At 37.8% G+C, this 26,721-nt stretch overlaps 1 protein-coding gene across 5 annotated transcripts in view; it reads right to left on the reverse strand.

Moving 5' to 3' along the window:
* Window positions 1–26,435, reverse strand: part of NCAM2 (neural cell adhesion molecule 2) — a 290,357-nt gene extending 263,922 nt beyond the window's left edge. Inside the window, exon 1 of one of the 5 annotated variants that reach the window (XR_011098756.1) lies at window positions 26,255–26,434. Coding sequence is in view for 4 of the 5 variants with exons in the window: in XM_068690047.1 (XP_068546148.1) it covers window positions 26,255–26,306 (52 nt within the window). In the remaining variant the exon portion in view is untranslated. Of the gene's footprint in view, window positions 1–26,254 lie in introns of all 5 variants that reach the window. The other 4 variants (XM_068690047.1, XM_068690063.1, XM_068690055.1 and 1 more) reach the window with 4 other exon arrangements.
* Window positions 26,436–26,721: the final 286 nt, after the last annotated feature.

Raw genomic sequence — 26,721 nt, forward strand, 5'->3', positions numbered from 1 at the left:
TTGCTCCAAAACCATATGGTACTTCACCCTAAGATATTTTCCACAAAATTATATTATACTGCTACCTCCAAAAAGAATTGTAAGTGCACAGGTGAAGGAATTGCAAAGCGATATAGTTCTGCAAATCTGATTTATTCTCTCACTGTAAGCTAATGTTAACAAAATTATTTTTATCTCTTACATTCTAATTTGGAAAGAACAGTGATGTTGTAATATCTCACAAATTTTACCACTATCAATAGCTGTCACTGTTTAAAACCTTCAGAAAGGCATTAACTATCAGGAACCAAATTATGCTCATGCTTGCAAAGCAACTGAAGCTTAAAACAAAACAAACTCAAAATAACCAACCTAAACATGCTGTAATAAAAATAGAAAACTTGCTCATCTCTGAAGACATTAAGGAATATCACCTTATAAACACTCAAACTACTTAGATTTGCTGATTTCTTCAATATTTAATTAAAATGCTTATATGAATAAAATCAGTTTCTTATTTTATCACTTCGGTAAGATTAAAAAGCAAAGAGTAGTCATAACTTTTTAAATAAAAATATTTGAAATTGCTAATGCAGAAAATTCATATTCTTAAATTTCACTTTGATTAAGATAATTGTTATATCACTTGACCTGTAGCTGATACTAGCCAATCTCTTTTGTTACAGCTGTAAAGTTCACCAGCTGCAGACTGAAATATACTGGTATGTAAAATAAGAAAGTGAGCAGATAATTGGCACCTAATTCTTTTTTCATATGACTTTCATTTTTTGAGCTCTTTAAAAAAACAAAAACAAAAACAAAAACATTTATTGGTAAATTTAGAAACACACTAACAACTTAAAAACTACTTTTTCCACACAGAAGCTGAATACATGGAGAAGAGAAGACTGCCTGATAGGAACTCGGTCTCAGCCAATTTTATTAGACAAACACAGTGTCAAATCAACAACTTACTAATGGCTTGTAATAGAAAAGTATTTGCTTGGTTGGGATTCTTTTCCCTTCTTCCCTGAATTCCTATTTCCTGAACCTCACGCTACAGAAAAGTAAGATGAGCACAATAAAGCATTTTCCATGCCACCGAACATAAGCAACGAGTGGTTACCAGCCTGTGTCTGTTTCTCTTTCTGCTTAGTACTTACAGACCACGTATCACTTCTGTGGCCTATTAAGCCTAAGACGACTTCAGCAAAGGTGAATTCTTGAGCTCTCATGCATAATGATTATTTAAGCAGTGCATACCTATAAATAAAACAAAAACCCTATGCATATGCCAAGGAAGGATCCGAGAACAAGGCACAGGCTTTGACACACAAGATGTCAGCTTCTTTTCAGATTGCTACCAGCTTATTCTTAATTTGCCTTTTTCCCCTCTTTAAATAGTGATGACTGTAACTTTCACTTTGCCAGATGAGGTTCTCAAGTTGCAAGTTCTTTACAGTTGGGTTTAAAACAATGATGAACTCAATATAAGGCAGTATATTTTGTAAATAGCTATACAAAAATTACACTAAATAAACAGTTTACTAAATTAACATACAATGCCACCAAAACTAAAAAATAAAAAGCTTACTTTTCCTTTTCAAAATGAACTAGAGGTCTATTTAAAAAAAAAAAAAAAAAAAAGATATTAAAAAATTGGTTGCATTTGATTCAGCGTTTATAAATGTAACAGATGACAAATAAACACTGCATATAAAAACATGCCTTTAAAAGTTTTTAAATGAGTAAAACATGATTTGCCACAAGTTCTCAGATACTAACTAGCTCTGACCAAAAAATATTGTTACAATTACTTATTTTCATATACATACACACTTATACATATATCTTTGTGCACGCACGCTTTCCTCATGACCACTGCATTTTTACCCAACAGTAACTATATATACATCCTTTCTGGTCAGGAAGAAAACCCTATGCATTTTCCACCAGAAGAACATAACCATTTCCTTAAAATCCCCCTTGACGTTGAATAAAGCTCCCCTACAATGATTAAGATGATCAAAGCACTTTACTGGAGCTTCCTTGGTCACAGGAAGTACTGAAAAAACAGCGTATTCTAACTTCCTATCCAAATGAATCCTCAGAATCACTCCTGAAATTTTAGAAAGATGTAGAGATGAACCATTTGAAAGGTGACTATTTGTAAGACAAAATAACTTCTCAACTGTAGGTAACCAAATTATTGTTCTTCTTTAAGAATCTTAATCATATATATTTTTTTTTTAAATAATATGGAATTGACTGTCTAACTGATGTAAATCTTGTTCTTCTGACTGCTGTGATATGAAGTCTTGTAGTTAGCTTCTTAAAAATATATTTCATAAAGTTGATACTGTGCTTATTGTTCTGAAAAAACATTTCTCTGCAGTGAGGAAAAGCAGCAAATGAGCAAGTCAAAGAACAATTCTTTGCAACAGACTACAAAATTGTAGTTGAAGAAAATGCATTATGCAAGGTTTGCACAAGCTTATCCATATCTTACAGCTACAGGAATGAGACAGACATACATGTGTGTGTGCGTGTAAATAAAAATGCAAAATACTTGAGCGTTGACCTTACCTACCAAAATGCCTCCATTGGTGTGGTTTTTTTTTTGGTTTGTTGTTTTTTTTTTTTAACACGGAAGTAAAGCAAGCACTAATACAGTTATGCTAACAGAGCTTTTGACAACCCCCTTGCACTCTGAAGGCCCCTATGCATGGGTACTCATCAGCTAAACAGCCATCCAAGTGCTGGATAAGTGCATAAATTTACATATGAAACAAAACACAGTTCACTTTTAACATATTTAATGCATATCTATAGTTGCTTTTTTTTTTTTTTAATCAACCTCTTTTATTTATTTAACTAGCTTTGATGTTATGTTTCTACAAAATAATAATAAAAATAATAAAAAAGTGGTCCAGTTCTTCTTGTTACTCTGCTAGTTATGACATACTGCCACCAGGTGGAGATAATTTAATAAGAAGCTGCTTATTTGCATATAGAGACAGTGGAGGAAATTTCATAATCTGAAATTGTTATTCTAAATGAAACAAGAACTGAAAACAGAGCCTTAATTCAAATCGCTCAACTCTGGCATATACTTTGTCCCTACCTCAAATATTAGTTTAATAGAGCCCAAGTCTTGTCAAAAATACTCTGAAAGTCCTTGCAGAGTTGATGTAAGAAGTTCAGAACGCACGGGAGCTCATTGTAAAGGCTGAGCAGCAGTCACCAAGTAGGCGAACCACTACCAATGCAACCCCACAGCGCTGTGCCATTTCCCTGAGGAGGGGGAGCAGGCACTCGCTTGATGCAACTGAACCAGTCCATGGGACAGGCAAGGGGAATGGCTGCTTCTCCAACACACGCAGCAGCAACCAGACTGCCGTTGTTCTGTATTTTAGGTGACAGTAGTAAAACAGCAAGAACAGAAGGTCAGAGACAATACAGGGCTGCTCTCCTTTTGTGAACAGGACCGTTTCCCCCCTCAAGGCATGCTGCGCCAGTGGCACTGTGTAACTTCACCATGCAGTGCACAGACACCAGTCAAAGAGATCTGATGTCAGGAGGGCTGCAAGAAGTCAGGTTGGTGGGAGAGTTCACTGTCAGCTGTATTCCAAAGCAAAATTATAAGCAACAAAACTTCAATTTAGCTCTAGTACAAATGGAAAGCAAGGCAAAGATGGAAAGAAGGAAGAACACTTTTTCATTTATGTGCCCAACTGTGGATTTACATAGATTTTCAGATATTTAGCATTTCTTGGAAAAGGAAAAAAAAAAAAAAAAAAACAAACCACACACCCACAACTAAAACTGGTTATCAATCTTCTTATTTAGCATTTAATTCCCTATTCTTCATAACAGTTTCATTTTGGTTTAGACCTTCAGGCCTTTAAATAAATAAATATTCACCCTCATACTTAATTGCTCTTCAAAGCACCTGCTTCAGATTCTGCTTTCATATTCATATTTTCAGAGTACATACTTGAGAGCGTTCTTTTTGCTTTAATTTGTAATACACAATTTCCTCTCCTGGCAGAGAGCACAATATAACATACTGATATCAGGATAGATAAGTAATCTTTAATTATACATGGCTACATTTCTTTAAAACAGAATGGTGACATTGCAAACAGAGACTAGACAAAAAATGAGTTAGATTAAAATATTTACACTGTATTCTTTAAAGACAAGTTTTAATGGGTCATAAAATGAAGCAGCAGCTATAAAAATGAAGATTGTGTGTTTTAGACAGTTTGTAAAAGCCACAAATCTTTTCTAAATTAGAAGTCTCTCATGGGTTAAACATTTAGAGAACATAGGTTGAAATCCTGTGGTTAGCATTTTGAAAAAAGTTGAAGATTCAGGTCTACTAAGGGATGGTGTGGTGTTGAGTAAGGAGATATTAAATTGGAGTTATCATACCAGTTAATGGTTTTCCAGGCTGATACTAAATCATTTGAACATGAATCAGAACTAGAAACCAGGTGTTTCCAGCAACTTGAGAACCCCAAGTTTTGCATTAAATGCAAAAACCTCGGGTACATGAGGCTGTCAACTGAAAAGTGAATACAGGAAGCCATACTAAATGAGCATCTTCTAAACTTACCTAAGCACATCTACCTTGCAAACTGTCATCTGTTTTCTTTCTGCATGCTGGGGTCCAAGATTAATGCTCAAACACAAAGGCTAGGCATTCAAGCAATTACTAGATGTTGAACAGCATTCAACATAATTTTAAGATTTAAAGAATGGTAAATGCTCACCACAGTCTGTAACAATAAATAACGTACTTTGATACATATGGATAGTTTGATATACTTCCATGTAATTTATTTCCTCTGCTGATTTTAGTGATGCAAATGAGATGTTTCCAATTAGAAAAACGTGGCAGATATATGATCTTAATGTTAATTAGTTATTATTAAAATATAAAGGACAGAACAATGCAAGTTTAATTTAAAGCCCGAACAACTTATAGGTGCTATACTCAGGCAAATGAAAGTGGAACAAGGAAATGTTTATTAAGTAACAAAACTTGGACAGCTTGTTTTGGTAAGGTTACTGTTGTTTCATAAGAGTGGGCATTAAACAACCCAGACTACCATTACATTCCATTTGTTCTTCCTTTTTAAGGAGATTATGGTACTAGACTTCAACATGTTTGATGTAATCCATTTGCAAGGCACTACAACTCCTCTTTTTTTTTTTTTTTAAAAAAAAAAAAAAAAGGCAAAGTTGCTTCTACAGCATTAATTGAAACTATAAACAGAGTACGTGCAGGAGAATATCTGCTTGCCTTCTTCAGTTCCCATTTTCTGTGCTGGTTGGAAAGTCCAGAAAAAAAAAAAAAAAGCCAAATTGAATAAAATAATGACATTGCCTATTGACAAAGCAGAATTTTGACTGGCACTTGTGATGTGCTAAACCTGAGTCTTTGAATTCTGGCAACTGAGCCCTACCTTACCTATACAAATTATTTTAATCTGGTTACTTACACATACCATAGAATCACAGAATAGCTAACATGAAACTCTGGATGATCAGCAAAATGAACAAACATGCACAGCTAGTTGCTGCAAATAACTTTTTACAGTTCAGAAGATCATCATCTTACATTAAAAAGTACCAGTACCTAGACCTTGAGTCCTCTGCCATAAGTGGCTATCTATGATGTCATTACTGATCAGTGCATTTTTCTATGCTCTTTTATAGTCTTTATTTGTGTAACTCCTGTAAATTGGAAAGCATCTATTTTAACGTCATTCATGAAAACATCATGAATATATATTAAAGAATCAGACATTTTTTCCTGTTGTCTACACTTTCGCCTAAAATCATATGCCAAATTCAAGTTACTCTATATTTCATAACTATCTTATGATTAATGAATGGAATTGACAGTTCTGAGTACTTCTTGTTGCAAACAGTATGGTTATCCAGCACCTCATCATTAATTGTTTAAAGATGTATACAACAATCACAAGTAAAATTACTGCTCTTTGAGATGAGTCATCTTTCAGATCATCTTTGCACAGTACACAAATAACTAATCATTTTATTTTATTTTTTTCAGTTTGATGAAACTTGCAAGGCTGTATCAGGTGGGTTTTTAAGCATCCCTGAATGGTTTTGTCATCCACAGGAAATTCTGCATATATAACTCACACTTCCATATTTCTAATGGTTGTCCCATTATTTCTGTTGTTTATCAACTGCTACTTGTTTTGTTAAGTCAAAGCATCTACAAAACATCTTTTAGAGTATAAGAGTAAACCCTATAGCCATACTTTCAAAGTACTACTGATACACTACCTATTTTTAATCTCAAATTCTGGACTGAATTCAAAGAACCACAGAAAACTTCAGGTTGGAAGGGACCTTAAAGACCATCTTGATCGAAACCCCTGCCACGGGCAGGGACACCTCCCACTAGACCAGGTTGCCCAAAGCCACATCCAGCCTGGCCTTGAACACTTCCAGGGATAAGACACCCATAGCTTCTCTGAACAATGTGTGCCAGTGCCTCACCACCCCCACAGTGAAGTATTTCTTCCTAACGTCTAATCTAAATCTATCCTCTTTTAGTTTAAAATCATTATTCCTTGTCCTATCACTACACTCCCTGAAAAAGAGTCAGGAATGACTCATTGATAATTCGTAATAAGAACATGACATGAATGAAAATGTTAGGCATTAGACCAGTTGCCCAGAGAGGTGGTTGAGTCACCATCCCTGGGGGTTTTAAAGGAAAGGCTGGCCATAGTGCTTAGGTACATGGTTCAGTGAGTGACATTGGTGGTTAGGGAGTGGTTGGACCAGATGATCTTGGAGGTCTTTTCCAACATCTGTGATTTAGTGAGAACAGAATTAACTCTCATTGCATGGTTAATCACTGAACAGGTTTCACATATCTGAGAGTTCCAGAAAATTTCTGGAACAAATATGCTATTACTTAATATGAGTTACTTAAGTGATCATCTGTTGTTACATAATTGAATTGTAAATTTAAATATACTTTTTCTTTAATATATAAAAAGAGGAACAATTTCACGGTTCAATTCCAAGAAGAACTCAATCAAGAATGCAGCTAAAAAACAATCTTGCCCTGATATGGTAGCTTCTGCATTACAACATGGCCCTCATATTTATTCTCTTCTTAAAGTCTAATGTATAAATAGTTTATACAACCATTACTTTTAAGGCTGTTCCACACTTTCATTGGTTTTATTAGATGAATGTCATCTTCACATTTTCAGACCAAAATTGTTCAGTCAGCCCATACCCATTTGCTCCTGCACTGAGCACATACTTCAGCTTCAATAAAAAGCAATTCTCCTCCCTTCCAGTTAAAATTCTGGAATTTTTAGAGATACCACCCATATCCCCTTCTCCTTAAAGGAAACAAGCCCACTGCCTCTCATGCCCGCGTGCGTTTTTTCTCATCTTGTGGGAACATTTACTGTTGAAAATGGACTACTAGATTTGTGTACAGCATTAAAACCTGATTTAATCAGAATCTGGGACATCAATGATATAACCACACAAATAAAATCAGTTATATATTATATATACATATACAGCCTTGCACATCATTTGTTTCAGAGCAGCAAGTCTGCTGTACTAGCAAGACATCTTTCTTCTACCTTTTAAACAAAGGTAGAATGTTTGCCAATGAATCCCCAGCTTCATGTAAGCTCTAGGACCTTGAGCAACCTGGAAGGCACAGGGCTGGAGCTAGATTATCTCTAAATTCACTTCCAACACAAACAATTCTGTGGGCTTATGATTTCAAGACCAAAGGATGGAGATTACCTGCCCATTCATTTTGGCTTCCACTTCTATTAGAAAAATTTTCGTACAATTATCCCCACTTTTCCATTCCTCCCTGCTCCTTTTTTTTTTTTCTTCTTCTTACAAAATCTTTGCAGTAACAAACTTCTGAAGTCTTGGATTCAAAAATGCATTGCATACTCTAGAAATTCCTTCACTGTAACTAACATGCTCAGGAATCATTACAATAAGCAGTGGTAGGAAATAATAGTGCAGGTGGTTGAGATTTCAGAAAGAACTGAGCTGTAAGTTATCAACTTTACTGGAAGATAGTTTGGATGTCAATCCAGAATTACTGTATTTCTTGATGCATTCATCTCAAGTTGTTTTGTATCCTACGACTCAGATTTTCCCACCATGAGATGAAAGGGGGTGGGGGGAAGGAAGAAAAAATGTGTCACAGAAGAGTGTCACACCCGTCTTCCACAACACACACTGAGTAAGTTGAGGACAAACAAAACCTGCTCATGACTCACAACTGCTGTTCTAGATACTACTGTTCTGAAAAATTATGCATTATAAACATAAAAGTTCTGACTCACGTAGAGGGAAAGTCACTGTCTGGAGACCCTTATTAAACTGTACTCCAGTGTAAGAAGGAAGCAAGGAGAATGGGAAGGTGGGGTGAGGAAGGTGCTGGGGAGTGCAGAAGGAATAAGCTCTAAAGGAATGGGTCTGCATAATGTACAAAATTAGGTGTAAATATAGTGCATAGGGTGCTCCACTATCATTAAGTAGTAAGATCCTATTTCACAAATTTATACAGAAAGTATGTTCTCTAGCTATGCAGACAGACCACCTATTTTCTCTTTGCTTTCTTAAAACAGAAAGCATCCTAAACATTTATCTCACATAGAAAGAATGTAAGCAGGTGATAATTCTCCCCACTCCCCTCCCAATTCCTTGCATGTAGAAATTCACCCAACAGTATAGTTGGCTTTCAGTAGCTAAAGTTCCTCTTCTAACTCAAAGCACACATTTGCTAAGTTACAGATGTGTATTTTCCAGTGGTTTTTCTGTTTTTATATAACACAATACAAATTTTCACCTCCTGTTGGTTTATTGACATTTCATTGCACCACATCCTTTATCTTCGCTATGCCTAATAGCACATTCAAACCTTTCACTTACTGTAACTTCAAAATGACAGGGGTCAAATCAGCCAGTTAACAAAAATAATTCTGCATCTCTGCAGAGCTCTAGCATCTGTCATCACTGAGATAAAACAGCAGAATATGCTTTCTTATGAAAAAGATCAGTGACATCTGTTAGCCTTTTTTTTTTTTTATTTTAGCTTACTACCAATATTTTCACATTAAGTTGTGAGACAATATAGAAAAATACAAATTTTGAGATCAGATGATGGAAAAAAGTTTTACATACACTAAAATTCCAGTATGCATTGCAAGACTTACAATTTCTGTTGGAATAGTTGATACAAAATTTAGGAAAAAAGGTCTACATGAAACTTAAAGAGCTAATTAAGCACATACTTTTAATATTTAAAATATTTACAGCAAACTGTTCATTTTCCACTTGCAGAGTAATATTTACCAAAAATAATACAGCCAAAGCGTGAACATGAAATTGTTGTGACTTGGTGCGCAGATATCTGAAAGCAAAACCAGACGTTAATAATTAGAAAATGTCTGTTGAGGAAAAGCATCTTTAACTCCCCCCTCTAGATGGTGATTCTGCACTCTACTCTACATGGATAACTTTCATATTCTTTGCTTCCCTGATTAAGATAAGGCATTTCCTTTTTTGTGATGTTCTTTTTCTAACCAATATTATTCTAACTGTTCCAGACAATTGTGTTGTTTTGCTTTTCACTTGAACATTAAGTTTAAATATTACTCAATATTTAAAACTTTATTGAAGGTGACCTGTAACTAGGCATAATTTTGTAACTTCATCATCCAGTGATTTATCATGTTTTGATTTGAACAATCATTTAAGTATTTTTATCTACCTAAAAATCCCTCCTAGAACTGATTTTTTTCCCCCCCTCTCTTTGGTAGTCTTAGTACCCTGAGTATTTTAGATACAAAATGTACAGTACTTCCCTTTCATTTGAGCTGTTCCTGCCTTTTTAACTAGCTGCTAACTAGCCAAGAAACAATGAACTGTATTTGTTATAGCTGACACATTCAGAAGTTAATCGCTGACATAGGTTTGGCAGCTATCCCAGTACAGGAAAAAAGAATGTATGGATTAAAACTACTTTGCATTCTGGTCAGAAACACACACTAGCAACATGACAACGAACTTTGCACTCAAAAAGATCCCTCTTTTAGAAGGCTGCATAAAAGGCTACAGATTAAATAAAAGATCTAGTTTACCAAAATGACAGATTTTAGTGTGCAAAATCAAGAGCAAAGATTAGAAAAAACAACATACATACTACATGTGACAAATTACAACTTCTAATAAAACGATAGCTGTTCTTGTCAAGCAGCTTAAACATGAAAAAAGACATTTTCATCTAAGTAACAAGAAGGACACTTTTTACTAAGATACCCACATCGTTTGTGAAAAGCGTTTAAAAGATGCACAGGCTTACAGGCACTCAGTTTAAGTCTCCCAAAAATACCACACACCTCCCTCACTGGAGAAGACGCTAATTAGGGATCAGAGAATTTTTTTTTTTAAAGTACTAAAGATCCAACTGAATAGAGAATTTAAAAATATTCTCAAAAAATATTCAAGAAAGCATGCTCAGGATTCAAAATGATATTTTATTTGCAAGATGAACCCAATGTAAGTGTTACTCGTGGTTCTGTCAGCCAACTTCCTTGCAACTCTGACCAAGTTGCATTACCTTTCAGTGCTGAGTTACTCTACTGGCATATGCTATCAGTATTAATCCTAACTTAACATGTTTGTGTTAGCGTAGGCTACACTTTTATTTATATGAGTAGTCCCTGTGGGAAGAAAAACACATTCTTCTTTTCAGCATGTGGGACCCATGAGAAGCATAATCCATCTTCGACCTCTAATGGACCTCTGCAGGGCCACGTGTCCATGTCTTTCACACCGTCATCACTGCTGCTGCAGGTAGGGAAGCTTCCCAAAATGTTCCTTTCAGTATTTAAGCAAGCATACACTGAAGAAAACCCAAGCACAGGGAAAGTTAAATAGAAGTTGTTACTGTCTTCAGAGAGTGAACTATATAAATCCATTTGGAAGGCACATCATGATTTCTGCAAGTCATCTGGGGAAGAAGTATGAATATTCATGTGCACTCAGCAGGAGGTGGTGATTGATTTTATGAATTTATGAAATATGATTGGTTTTAAATATGTCATTTCAACAGCCCTTGGATGTAGGTTTAAAGCTGCTGCTGAAATTTTCAATCTCAACCTCTCCACATTGTCAGTGGTTAAAACAAAGGAATTCTGCTATATCTAAATAAATTCAGTTAAACACAATTTACATGAGCTACCTGTTGAAGTTAACAAGTACCACAAGCACAGCTGCACACTCTGTACCTCTGTTCTTTTTGCAATCCCCTTCTTGTTCCCCCATTATTCTTTTCCAGGTCTCTGAGACTTGACTTTAAATAAATTAGGCTGCTGTTTATATAGCTAACCCAATTTGCAGCAATTGATGACTTCTTACTTGTGCAAACAATACAGGGAACACACAAGTTCTGGCCCTGTAATTACTCTGTTCACTCTTTTGTGCTAGGAGATCAGGGAGTGTGTGTTCCAAACAGCATTTCAGAGCCCTCCCAATTTCTACTGTGTGGATTAAAGCATTTAGACTGTAACAGAACTCGGTGCCCTGTAAAACACTCATTCAAAATGCCTGCATAAATAACATTATTGCCTGTTTTTATGTCAACAGATGATCAAATTGATTTAGTACTATATGACCCTCAAACATATTGCAAAGACAGCTATGCAAACACTATCCCACTTTTAAATATAACAGGAAAAAGACTCCAAAGGACAAATGTAGGCCCATCTTGATTCCCAAAACAGATACAGAACTCAGGACTAAAGATATCTAGCCTGCCAATTTTAGTAAATGGAGTTTGTAAGAAAGAGGGGTGGGGTGGGGGAGCTTGGTCAGGGTCTCAGCCTATCAATCCTGGCAGCATCTTTCTTGCCCAATTTCAAACACTTGCAGTGTTAGCAGTCCAACAGTCACAGCCAGCCATGAAAGCCAAAACAGACGGTTTGGCCAAGGAAAGATGACAACTTGGTTGCTCGTTTTCATTCGTCAAAGAGAGAAATCATTAGTGCTATTATTTCAAAACCGTCAAAAATAGGTACTTTCTTATGCAGAGTCAGAATAGAGACTAGAGAACATAGAAAAACATTTCAATACAGATCTTACATAATCTTTAGATTTTTTTTTTTTTTTAATGTAGTTTCCCACTATTATCCTTTAAAAACAAGCATTGTTGCTATCTGCAGATTTCAATAAGGATTTCTAGGGATACTCCTTAGGATCCTCAAGGAATGTCAAATCATCACACACACCAAATACACTGGCCTCAGATAAAACTTATTTAAGACAGAGCTGCTGGAATCAGTGTGCACACCCCTAAAGAGCAACCCTGAAGTCAATTTACAGTCACTGCAGATTTCTGTGCCACTGTTGGCTCTATATCTTAACATTAAAGAAAAGCAGGATGATTGGTAAAGCACTGGACTGAAATCAGGACAGCTGGTTCAATTCTGGATTTACAATGGACTTGGTCTGACCTTGATCATGTTTCTTTTAGTTCCTGTCAATAAAACAGGGTACCTCAACACAATTAAGGGGAAAAAAAGTATCCACAAGAGTTTTACTTTCCTTATTTTGTAAAGACATATTCACATTTCTGAGACACAAATGAAGTAATTAATATTAAGCCACAAAGCTTCACAATAGAAGAACCCAGGTTTCCTGCCTAGTAGTAGTATTCTAACAAGAATACTCTCAGATTTCATTAAATAATTATTCTCAATTTAAATGGATAACTATTCTATTGACTAAAAATTGGTATTCAATGTATCAAATTTGATATGACTTTATTTGAACAAAAAGTAGTTTGAAGATAAAAAAATAATTAAAATAATGACTTTTAAACTTAACATACCTTTCAAAAGTTACTAATGTAATAAAGCTGGGTTTTCCTTTCTCACTAGTAGTTCAGCTCCTCTCAGTTATACCCGTTTCAGTGTAGTACTGGACTTTTACTTCACGAATATAACCTGCATGGGTACTCTTACAACAATGTGCCACAATAAGTGCCCCTAATAAGAATCAGTAGAATAAAGTTTATTTGGTTTCCTAGAATTTATGGAGTAACACCACATACATTAGAAAACATTTTCCAATTTTTACAACCCCACCCTAAAGCCTGAAGAGACCTGAATCGAGTTTATTGCCTCTACTTAGGTCATGCGCGCATTGCTGTGGCCCAAGCTAGTTGTGCCCATAACACTGTTAGCAGAATAAGTGTGATGCAGAGGGGCCTTAACTCAAGCATGGAATCAATAGTTTCATTTGTTGTAAGCATGTCATCTATTTACTTGAGTCACACATTTTCCTCCAGTGCTCCTGAGGTACGTGTGCAATGTGTGCCATGAGGACTATGCTACACCATTTAGATTTACTGGTTTAGGACTTCCTTAGCTTGAGCTTCAGCCTTAATCTTGCTGTGGGCACACTGACACAAACTTTGGCAGGCAGACACAAGCCCTGAGCTGGCCAGATGCAACCTAATGGTGATTTGTGCATCTGTAATTACCACAACACTGTGCTAATGTTAATCAGCCTTGACGACAATTTGTTCAAGCCATGTCACAAGAACAGCAGTTTTAGTTTATTTGGAGCTAGTTTGTGCTCAGTTGACTGGGAGAATGAGCAGGGTGAGTTTGCATCTGCCTAGGAAAGGCCACGGAAATATGCCTGATAATTCCCTACTGTTTCCAGCAGGAGGACTTAAGGGGTCTGTCATGAGGCTTTGCACATTTCATGCTGAGGTTTCCTCAGTGTTATTGATACCTGATGGCATACATGTTCCAAAGCAAGTGTACCAGAAGCAATTTTAGCATTCACGAATAATACTGAATATACAATTATACAAAACACATTATTGTGTAGAAAACCCTATAAAGACAAAAAAAATAAAAGAAAATGGTTCGAGTTCTCTGATCTGCAGAAACTATTCAGAATTAAAAACCAGAAAGTTTCCATTCTTATTTAGCCTTTAGCTACTCTCTCCAGAGAAGCAAAGATGCTATTTGTGTCAGTTTCAATAACAGACTTCATTGTGTGGAAGTCTATGCATATGACATTGAACGGACAGACCACATACTTTTAGAAAGACAGATACTTTGAAATCTATACTCTTATAACAAAAAATGTGTTTTACTTGTTGTCTGTGACAACAGGTCCTTACCAGCAGGTCACATACTTCATTTTTCAGTTGAATCAGTACCTTCCCCCTATTTTATTTTCTGCCACATTGTTCCATAGACCGCATGCCTTAACAAATGCAAAAAAGGCTGGAACCAGAAGTTTTACCACAAAAATATTTATCTCCGTTACATCATATCTCAAAAACGCAGCTTATATTATGCAGTTACACCACACAATGCAACTGAAAGGAAGCGCTGCTCGAAGAGAGAAATCCTGCCAAATGTAAGTAGGGCAGAGCTGACTGAACTCAATGAATCTTTGAGAAAGTTAACTGTTTCCATGCCCCTTTTTACTTCTTGTAGCACAACAGGACTCCGAAGGTACTTTTATAATGGAACAAATGAAAATTTAAAATATTCTTTATGTAGCCATGAATTAAGCCTTATATAAGAATACTACACAATTAAAACTTAGAATAATAAGAATGTTTGGTTTGTACAAAATGTTTATCATGAAAAATAGCTTTTACTTCACTATGCATTCTTCCTAAAAAATGCTTAGAAAGGCTACTACTCTCATTTTTGCTGCTGTAGTAATTCTTTGTCACAGATCTGCAGCTATTTTTAGAACCGAATTTTAGAAAAAAAAAGATATCTGAATTTTAACATACTGCTTTTTAAAATTGTGATAATTCAAGCAAAAAACACTCAGAACATTCATGTCTATTTGCATATGTGGCCACAGTTCAAATGAAAATATAACATAGCTATTCTACATTTTTATGAATCTAATGAACAGTTGTGAAAATGCCTGCATTGCCTCTAAGATTGTCTTCCAGTCTTAAGAATAAAATATTTCACAGCCATTACGTAAAACTTGGTAAGATACATTAAAATACACCTACACTATGAAAGCAGAACTTTTTTATTAATATTTTTGGACACCAACACCCCTCCTGCCTCAGGGGAAAACAAAACAATTTAAAAAAAATAGAACATCTTTGAGAAAACATGAACCTTCAATAAATATTACGTATTTGGTGATACCTCCTTCCTGCTACCAGAGTTTCCTTCTTTTTCCCTGATTAGAGGATTGGCGTTTTAATAAATGTCCACAAACTTATTCAGAAGATTCATTACACCGTTTTCCTAAGTAAAAATAGAACATCACCACACAAATGGATTGCTTTATAGGTTCACAAATACTGATGTTACTACTTTAATACCTGCAGTTCACATGTAATAGATTTAGTGTGGTAATGAACAGCACAAAAGGTTTTCTGCAGGGCTAATATTCATTGACATGGTTATAAATGGAGAGTACCTAGAAACCTTTCAGGACTGAATTTGGTCATCTCAGTAGTCTAGAAAACAATCATAAACACATTTAAGGTGCATTAAAGCAATATTAATATTTACTAACCACAAGTATACAAAGATTTCCTTAGAATAGCTCTTACAATAATATTTATATGAAAATGTATTATACTTTTATATTCTCTGTTTATTCAATGCCTACAGGTGTTTTTTTCTAGTTTAAAACAGTCACAGAAAAACTGTTATCAGAACTCACCTATCCAAGAGCACAAGGACTTTTCTCTTGTAAAACAGTATTACTTGGTTTTATTTATTTAAAAATTTGTTCAGAGTAGATAAAAATAAAAGGTTTACTACTTACAGGAAAGTATTTCTTTTCATCAACATTTTTATAGGAAGCAGTACCTTCCCCAGCCAGATCTGCTCTTCCATACATAAAATCAAGTGTTTGATCATGGATCTAGGGAGTTGTTTTTTGTTGTTGTTGTTTGCTGTTTTTTTTAAAAAGCATACATATTATATGTGTATGTGTGTGTGTGTATATATATAGAGAGAGAATATATATATATATATATATATATATATATATATATATATATATATTCTATCAGAACACAACACCTAAAAGGCTACATGCACAAAATGAAACTGGTGATTCCCAAGGTCACAGAACGCACACAGGAATTTTTTGACTTACGTTTGCATGTGACAGAAATAGTTAATATAATGTTAGAAATGAATTTTGATGCTATCAGTAAGCAAGCAAATCGCAATTTAATGTTCTTTCAGCACTATCATGGACTCAGAAATAAAGCCTACCACAACCATCACATTACACGAGTATCTGTAATTTTAATTCTAAGAATGTTAAAACTTAGAGTAAGTCTACAATGGCTTTAGGAGAACTGTAGAGCAAAACATCATCTATGATTGTTCTCAAAATCAGCAACATCAATTCCATTTATGCAGGCCTTATAATCCACAGCCATTCACAGCAATGTAACACGAAGGTACTGGGGAGGATTATTTCGACTAAATGCTAAAAGCTGTTGAACCCAATGTCTCTAACTGCCATAAACTGGCACAAATCCATTTAACATCAGATCATTCAGACAGAATGCTTACAGACTTCCAGCCATGATCTGAATACTGAACATCCAGGGAGCAGGTCTGACTGGTGTCACAAGGCCACAGACCAAAACAAACAAGTAAATCAAACATCTCAGAAACAAACAAAAACAAATGAGAAATATATCTCTCTCTATATATATCTATATCTATCTATCTATCTATATATATATATTGAATGGTAAACTCCCCAACACAGCTATAACCGGGGCAGCAAGAACCTCATGACACACAATGATTAACTGTACAAAGCTCAACATTCTCATACACTCCCAGAGGGAAAACATGAAATCAGCAGCTTACGGTAAGTCTTTGGATTTATTATTAAGAAAACACAGCGCACGAGACAAAAAATGATATTTTTATCTATCTTAAATGGAACCTGTCACGTCAGAACATCACCTGGGTTCTGATTTCTGTGTTGCTGGATTACTGCTATGCTTTGTCAGTGCTACTTTATAAACATGCCCACTACATAGACATACATAAAGTTAGAGCTTGATTTTCTATTCTTCACTAAATCAGAAATCCCACATACTCACATGGGAGTTATACAACTCCTGAAAGCTCCAATCAGGCCCTGAAAGCTGCAATCAGTACAAGCCCCGTAACAGCACTCTAGGTGCACAAGTCTCCCATTGACTCCAGTGGGAGTTTCATGACTGCAGGGGTTGCATAGTTCTGTCAGCAGAACTCACCTCACATAACAGAATTTTCTTAAAATAAGCTGTAAAGGCTAAAGATAAATGTAGCATTTGTGTTACACTACAGACACTGTTTATTGGAAGAAGTCTGCATTTAGTTCTCAAATATCTAAAGTTAGAATATTATTCTACAAACACAGAAAGCACTGGAGCACATGTATTATCGCATTATTTATAAAATTCACAAATTATTACTGATGGCAATGCCCAGTTAGGTATAATTCATCCTGAATTTCAGATTAAATTTACAGAATTAGAATTCAGGAGCAAAAAGCAAAACACAAACTAATAAAAGCAAACCTATTGTGAAATATGGATGTCTGACAAAATCATTTAGGCGATTAGCATAAACCACGAGGTTCCAGTGTTTCACATTTTCATCTCTGTGGTTCTCTATTTTTCTCATATACACAAATAACTAATTTAAGGCTGCATTTTTAAAGAACAATTTTCTTCCGCTTTCAAAGAGATAAAGTTGATGAAAACACAGAAAATGTTTTTGACAACCAAGCATCTGAATTTCTGAAGCTTTACCAGGCACAGCTTATTTATTATTATTTATTTACTTTTAAAACGTACAGACATCTGTTGACACCAGCAGAATATGCAAGAGGTACCAAGGACAAAACTCTGGTAATTCTTACTGCATTCAGAAATAATATCTGCTACGAACACCTACTAACAGATGAGGAATGCTGGAATAATATTTTCCAGAAAGTACCATTCAGCAATTGCAGAATTATTTTCCCCTACATCTTAAGAACATTTACATGAAGAATGCCTTTGAAGCAAATCATTTGAAGGGATCTCATGGGACGTTTTGGAGACCCACTGAATGTGATACTTTCATAAATAAATAAAGAACCATCTAAAGAATAATCACGCTTCTTCCTTCTCACTCTTGGAATGCTCCAGAGTCACTGTTTTTTTTTTTTTTCTGACCAGAAATTGTATTTTGTAGTGAAGATTTTTGTAACCTATTTATGTCCATTTACTCACATATCATGATTGCCTTTAAACTACCTCAGCACTGTGTACTCATCCCTGAAGCCACCTTCTTAGTAATCAAATCTCTCTCAGCATTCATTTTACTATGCTAACTACACAAAAGCTTCAGACCCCACCCCATGTGTGAGGCACATCTTGCAACATTGATTACGGGAAAGAAATCAGAAACAAAAAAATAAATACAAAATACCAAAAGTACAAACAGTATAAAAAGTATACTATAAACAAAGAGGTTGCATTCCATCAGCCTGATGTAGATCGGCTTAAAATTCAAGTACTGATTTAATAGACATTAACATCAAGTAAGATAACCATTACCTAAAGGCTAGGAAAATACATAAAATACTGGCAAAAGGTACAAAAAAAAAAAAAAAAAAAAAAAAAACAGCAAACAAAACAACATGTATTTAAATCTTTGGGAAGTCCATGAATATAACACATAGCTCTGATTCCCTAACAGAAGAGATGCATGGCTTTTCTGTGGTTCACATGAGATCACAGAAAAGATAGGTAAGGAATTATTTGCAATCCTTACATTACCATATTCCTTACATTACTTGAAACACTGCAACTAAGGATCTGAACATGACTTTTCAGGCTGCTTTCTGTATTTTCCTCAGTCATTGACATAGTGCACCAAATAGAACAACGTATTACCTGGCTTAAGAACAAACTCATGTAGCAGAGATCTGTTAAGATTATTAAGAAGTTCACATAGATGTTACCTGACATACCCCTGAATGCTGTAGGGTGCGCTGATGGAAGTACCACACTGTTCTTGTTTTGCATTTACCCTGCACTTACTGCTTCTTCATGCATTGCCTTACTGTCTTTAGTCCCTGTCAGACCAGGAGGTCACTGGAGTACATGAACCTTCATTCTGACCCAGCAGGCACCCAGCAGCAATTTATGAGTCATTTAATAACTTTAAAAAGAAATGCTGTATTGCATTACTCCTGTTAACTGGTCTTCACTGTTTAACACACACACCTTATTTTCTACCCTCTCCCCCAGTCCCTGGGTTTTTAGCTTATTTTGCTTTGACCAATTAACATAATTACACGGTATTGACATAATAACATTGCAGTTCTGATTACATCTTTCCTGTTAGAATAAAGAAGAAAATTCATTGTACATGATCAGTAGAGAAAGCTGTTCATAGTAAGATGCAGAATTACCTCTCCCTACTTGTTCACATCCACCTGCAACACATACTACAAGGATCTCCATACACTGCATTAAGCCTCTTTTTAAATGTCTATTATTTTAATTATAGACCTGGCTTCGAACAAGCCAAGTTCAGCTATGGTACAATGGCCTGTGAAGTTAATGGGTTTGCAATTGCTTGCAGCTCTACTGGATATTGTGCACCACATGGTAGTAGCAAGAAAATTGATGGCAATGGTTTTGTTTTCAAACTGAATTGAGATTATGTTCCAAATGGCACTACTTGGGCAAAGTGATGAGGACAGCAACTCCTTGTATGAGTTATATACACAAATTCCAGGTATGAATTTCAGCTTATAGCCAGTCAAACAACTTGCATTGTTACTTAAGCTACAATTGCAACATAAATACTCAACTTAGTATTAGCTAACTGGAGAAGTCATTTTGAGAAGAGAATTTTCCTTCATGACCTTAATATATATTATTCATAAGCTACAGGGACATTACATTTTACTTTGAATATTTCTGATATGCAAAGTTACTCAACCACCTTTGTCTGCTGTGTAGCAATTCTACTCAAATAATTTGAACACTAAATAAAAACAGTGTACCCTTCAAAAGGCACAAAACAGATTTATGTAAGAAGAAAAATATAGACTGAGCAAATAGAAGCGCTGTTTCTCCCCTCTCCCCCACTTTCGTTCTGGAAAAGTCACTACATCTTAAGTGAAAGTGTTGATGTTTTATGCTTTTTATGGAAAGCTTGTTCTTGAAGGAACACATGCAGGACTTGGATGAGAGGAAATTTATTACAGTCATGATAGGGAGGAACAAAGAAGCTGACTGAATCCCCGTAATATTTAATGGAGCTTTGCAAGTTTATCTGGACATTTTCCATCCACGAATTGGCCATTTCAGATCACATCATACTTATATTGTGGTAAACAGCCGTGGTTAACAGCTGTCCTGGCTTACTGAAATTATTTGTTCAAACATGCTTTTAAAAGACTCAATCATCCTGCTTGCAATGCTACTACATTAAAAAAACAGGTGAAATCAAACACCTGCTTATTTATCTTTCAAAAAGAATGTAGAACATGTAAAATATTGTACAAGTTTGTGTTAAATGATAAAAGAGCTATTAAATAGGTAGATACCACATAATGATTTTTTAGTTGATACACTTAATTGTCTAACTCCTTCTCCAAGCAACTTTCATGAGACAGTAAAATAATTGCTTTTAAAGAACTGGCCCAGTTTGGTTCTCATGCAAACAAAAACTTCAGGCAGTGAGAATTATCCTCTAACTAGGATCAGTAGATTTTGGCCACAATGTCCATAGTCATCCTCATATTTAATAACTGCCTTATAAATGTATCGTTCCATGGTAGATCTTACTTGTTGAATGATCTGAGTTGTAGCCTCTACTACTGTGGCATGTCATTAATGATCCACGTTTTGATGCATAGAGATGAATTCTGTTACGAAGCTTCCATTTTCCTAAACAATAACAGCACCATAAATAGAAAGTATCATCCCATATCATGCTTCTTCATAAGTGAAAGCTGATCACCTCCTGCCACTTCAAGAGATGCTTTCACACACTGCACAGCCTAATCAAAAACCCACTGCAGCCAACTGACTCCTGCTCAGCACAGCAGCCTCTGCATTAGTGCAACCAGCAGTGCTTCCATGAATTTACTCAAGTGCAGGTCATTTAAACCAGACATGGGGTTCTTGTTAGACAAGGTTTTCTAAAAAGTAAGAATGCATGTATGCATACACAAGCCTTGTTGTTTCCTTTCTACATCATCTTTAAGTAGGTTTTAAAACATGTTCCTCTGTCAGTACAAGAAGATTTTAGTATCATAAGCTGTCACCACAAATAGATGAAGTCAGGAAAGTGACTCTGTTCATGTTTGTTTTTTTTTTTCTTCCATTCCTCTAACTTTATCATTCAAGGAATTAAAAGTTTGATTCTGATCTCAGCTGCACTACAGCAAATGCCTTCTCCGATTAATGAAGCCAGTCAAATGATACCAAATAACAAAAAATCTAACCCTGTAACAAATAAAAGAAGCTTTGCACCTTTGTTTTTGAAGACCTCATTCAAAATGTTATAGCATGACATCAGAAGCCTGAAGAATACCTTGCCAACCTAACTCTTCATCGTATTGACATCCTCTAAAAACATCTATATACATGCAACTACAGTATTAAGTGAAACTGAGATAAAAACACAGTAAAAAGATTTTGTGGAAGACTGCAGAATTATGTTGCTGAAGCTGGACTTCCTCAGATTGAGGTAACAGCAAGAAGTACTTCGAATGCTCTACTTATCAATGAAAATTATTCTGAGCTTTAAAAGAGATACCAAAAACTGAGTGATTTCAGTCAATTATCTACCCTAGAAAGCACTAAATATACTAAGGAGGGGAAAAAAAAAGACATGGAACAGGACATAATTAATTAGGTCAGAATAAGGTCACAATTAATTGATTGTGTTAAAACAAAGTGATAATACAACGTGCTACATACCAATATGCCTAGATCTAGCATATTGCACCTAAATGGGCCTTCAAATTTGAAGCTATCAGGTAGGTTATCCATAAGGTCTCGCAATTCTCTTCTATTTCCAAATTCCAAGAGCCATCAAAAATCAATTTCAAATGGTCTGTGACATGTAAAACCTTGTGATATGCTTCAAGCATACTGCCCTTACTTTATGAAACTAAGGTGTGCTATTAAAGGGAGAAAGAGCAAAACATCTGGCATGTTACTTCATATAAACTATTTAAAATATAAATAGAAGTATAAATCCATATTGTATATCTAGATAAGTCAGTCCTAGTCTTTCACTAATGGATTTTCAACTCAGACACAAATGACTACATAGTTAGAACATGTGTTTCCCAAAACATCATGTTAACTTGATTATGCTGGAATCAGATGGCACATACTGAATGTAACTGGGGGATTACTGGAATAAATTGGAAGAAAATCAGTAGGCAAACATGAATCATCTGGGAGAAGTGTCTCAAATAAAAAGGTCAATGAAAGGGCAAATAAATACAGCATTTTCTCTCAAATTTATTTTATTTTTAAAAGGCTGTGAAAGGCAAATAATACACAAGTTGGTCATAACACCACAGTAATATTCCCACAGATGATAATAATTAGCTAAATAAATATGTGAACCACTTTGCAGGAGAAAGACAGTCAAAATGATACTGTTCAACCTCTTATAAAAAACTTCAAAGCTTTAGCTCTATAGCTTTATTTTCATACATTTCATGATTTAAAGCCACTGCAAACAATAAAAATCTCTACATAAATCATTTTGTATAGAATTACATGGAACAAAACACCACATATTTCTTAACAATACATTCTTGAGACAATCTGCTGAACATCCCAGTTTATTTTCAGGCAGATATTTTGACTTTTGTCTTCACTTGAAAAGTAGTTACATAGGCTAGCTACATAGGAGTTACATCAAACCAAGCATTCCTTTAACACCTTTTTTTGTTTGTTTTAAGAGTGAAGAAGGAGTGAAGGCAGACTGATTTGTTTTCATCTTATTGCAGTTGTATAAATCAACTGGTAGCAGAAAATAGATAGATATTGAAGTTATAAACATTTCAGATTTCAGTTTACAATTAGAGTATAATATAAATTGTACTTAATCCATTGGACAAACTGTGATTGACTTAAAAAATTCCAAATTTCATGTATTCTCTACACAAAAAGCAGAAAGAAGCAAGACTTGAGGAAATAACTACACTGCGGCAAATAAGATGCACCTGCTAGCAACTGTTTTAGAGAACATTCTTTATTAGCAAACAGTCCCTTATAAACAATTGTACACAGAAACTCTGCATCAAAACCAAAAATGAACTTGCTATCAAAGCAGCAAAGAGAAGAAACTTTAAGCTCAGTGACTGAATAAGTACTCACTCATACAAATCTTCTGGATGAATACAAAATGGATTAAATCCTGCAAGCGAAACGCTTTCTATTGCGGCTTAACAGAAATTTGCTAACCCAAAGAACTGTATATTATGCAGAGTGATAGAAGAAATAGGATTTAGCGATCTGGGAAGGTGTCCATTTCACTCACTCTAAGTCAGTGTCCCCAGACACTGTTAAAAACTAATGAAGTCTATTCTGAGTGTTGTATCACTATACATGCTAAAAGGCAGAGTTACAGAGAGGAGCTTTTTCTTTATCGCTTATTTATTTGTTAAACCAAACCTAATTAATTTGGGGTCTTTCAGTTTGGGTAGGTTTTAAATGTTAAGGAAACATACTTCTGTTTTAGCACAACAACATGGCCAGTTAAATCCCTCCCTTGTGATGAAACAAGGAGAGAAAATATTTGGCCTTGGTAGATAATTATGACACTTGTAAGCTCTGAAGTGAGCTGGGTGGGGGGGAGGGGGCTGTCAGCTACTTGCTTTCAAACTGCTCTGATTTTCTGAAATGGCACAAAGTATCATGGCTTCCTTGCCCCAGTCTTAGACCTAACAGCATTTTGTAATGAAAAAGCTTCAGCTATTCTTCATGAAATCTGCTGCAGCTATATGCTCAGAAATGCAAGTCTTCATTCTAAGACTTTCAGTATTTCTGAAGCAAATGATCCAAATCCCGTTACTGGGTTTTTCTTAACTGTCTACACTACCTCTATTTTAACATTAAATAAAATCATAATTATCACATATCAACAGGGTAAGACTCCAGAGTTTCTGGAATACCCTCCCAGATTACTTGCATCATTGCAAGAGATCTCAAGATTACTAAGAGGAGGTGTCAAAAAAAAAAAATGCAAAATAAGCCCCTCACCAAGTCAATACTTATTTTCAAATTAAAAAACCTGTAGAATCTTCCTCTCCCCTAGCAACCTAAATGGCAATATTTTCCATATGCAGATGTTTCTCCCACTCTCATTTGCTATCCCCTATTGTGAGTTGAGGCTATTTTCCACAACCTGTGGTCCTGCAATTTCCACAACCACTCAAATCTTACACTTCCCACCTTACAGCTATTCACTTTTATAAAAATACTTTTCTCCATTGAGTTAACACTAATAACTTACTGTCAATATTAGATTTATAGAGCTCTCATCCTCCTCTTTCCATCCCCCTTCCCTATCTATCCAGCTATCGTTTTTAAAACTCAGCCTAATGGCACATCGGATTTCATTCCATTATTCACCCCCTGACGTTTGCGATGGTACGATACCGAAACTATGTAATCTTTCTACACTGCAGTAACCACACTCCACAAAGTAGCTTTCTGCCGCTCCTCCCTGAGGGGAGCGGCGGACCACGTCTCCACAACCATTACACCCAGGTGGATCAATGGCAAGACCGAAGGATGCTTTTCCCTTCTCCTCCTCCTCCGCCACCCCGGCGATGCTGGAGAGCCTCCGCACCGCTTCTGAATCGCTAATCGGGAGACCTCCTCCAGAGCTCGTCCCGAGGTGGCGAAAGCAGAGAAGTCTCTCGCTGCGAATTGCGAGCATCTGGTGGTTGCTCGCTCGCTACTTCTCGCCCAGACAAAATGTCTGCGCGGCAGGAGGTTTGGAGACGAGCTCCTGGAAGGCGGGGGCGCCGGGAGCCGCAGTCCCCACACCTTACTGCTGGGCGCCCCCCGCCCCTCACCCGGCGCGGCGGAGCCCGCAGCCGCCCCCCGCAAGGCGCCGGCAGGTACCGGGGCGGGACTCCGGCCCCCGCCCCGCACCCCCCGCCCAGCCCGGCTCGGTCCAGCCCGGCCCGGCACCCCCGGCCCACCGCGGGGCGAGGCCCCGTCCCCAGCGCGGGGCAGCGGCCGGCGCGGCCGTGGAGCTCTGCCGCCCCCTGCTGCAAGGCCGGCCCGAGGGAGGGATGCTCCCCGCTCGCGCGGGGCGCGTTTTCCATCGCTAGCACCGCTATTTCCCCAGAAACCTCCCCAAAAACAGCGGGTGAGCGAGGCGGTGCCCTCGGGCGGCGGGCACGGGCCCCGCGGCCGAAACTCGCCGCGGCCGCCCCCCCTCCCGATCCCCATCCCCACCAAGCCCCGCTGCCAGACGCCCCCGCCCCGCGCACCTGCCCCCCGCGGGGCCCAAGCCGCTGCCTGCGTGAGCGCCCCCCGTAAGCGGCCGCAGCCGCACCCGCAGCGCCTCGCCACCGCCCCCGGGGCGAGCCGAGCCCAGCCCAGCCGGCGCGGTGCGGTCGGGGTCCGCCTGGCCGCAGCCGTCAGGGGAAGCCCTGACGGGGACAGCCCCCGGCAGGTGCCTCGCGGGCTCCGCGGCGACACTTCTCGGCGGTGCCCACGCTGCCTTCCCCTCCGACAGACAGCGCGAGCCCCGACAGCGGCTTTCTTGTTTCTTATTTTTTTTTTTTCTTTGATGCCTTCCCACATTTATCGCCACAAAAAAAAAAGGCAAGACCCCAAGACCCCGTACGAAGCAGCTAAGTGCACCGAGCAGCTCCCAGCTTTTTTTTTTTTTTTTCTCCCTTTCCTCACGAAGGGCTCCTCTCCCCGAGGGCTGGTATAAAAGGGGAAGGGGGCGAACGAGGCAAGTTTGAGGTCCCTTCTAATCCGATTCCAGCGGGACGCGACGCTTCGATTTTTTTCTCCGTTTCTTTCTCAGTGACACGCTAACCTGAGCGATGGAGCGAGCCCACGAATTATTCAAAAAGGAAAATAAAAATAAAATAAATAAAAATAAAAAATAAGAAGCAGCAGCAGCAGCCCCGCTCCTACCTTGCCCGCTACTGAGGAGCAATCCGAGCAGGTAGAGAGGCAGGAGGCTCATGTTCAGGAGCTCACGCCGGCGGACAGTTCCAAGTTAGAGGTGCTCAGCCCAGGCCAGCCCCGCCGCCAGCCGCCGCTGCTCCCTCCCGCCCGCCCAGCCCTCCTGGCCGGCCGTGCCGCGCAGCCCCGCTCCGCTCCCCTCCGCACCGCTCCGCTCCGCACCGCGCCGCTCGCCAAGTGGCTGGGGGCGCCGCGCCGCGCCGCACTATATCGGGGAGCCGGCGGCCGCCGCGCAGGGGGCGGGCACACGGCGGCCCGCGCGGATCCCTCCGCCCAACACGCACGGGTGAAACGCCGCCGGCCTCAGCGCGATTCCTCCGCCGCGGGCTCGGAGCCTCCCTCTCTCCCCCTCTTCCCTCCCGCCCCGGGGGACGAGGCGAGCCCCGTGCAGCATCCCCGCGGAGGCTGCTCCCGCG

Source organism: Anas acuta, chromosome 1 (genome assembly GCF_963932015.1).
Source record: "Anas acuta chromosome 1, bAnaAcu1.1, whole genome shotgun sequence".
In the NCBI taxonomy this organism is placed as follows: domain Eukaryota; kingdom Metazoa; phylum Chordata; class Aves; order Anseriformes; family Anatidae; genus Anas; species Anas acuta.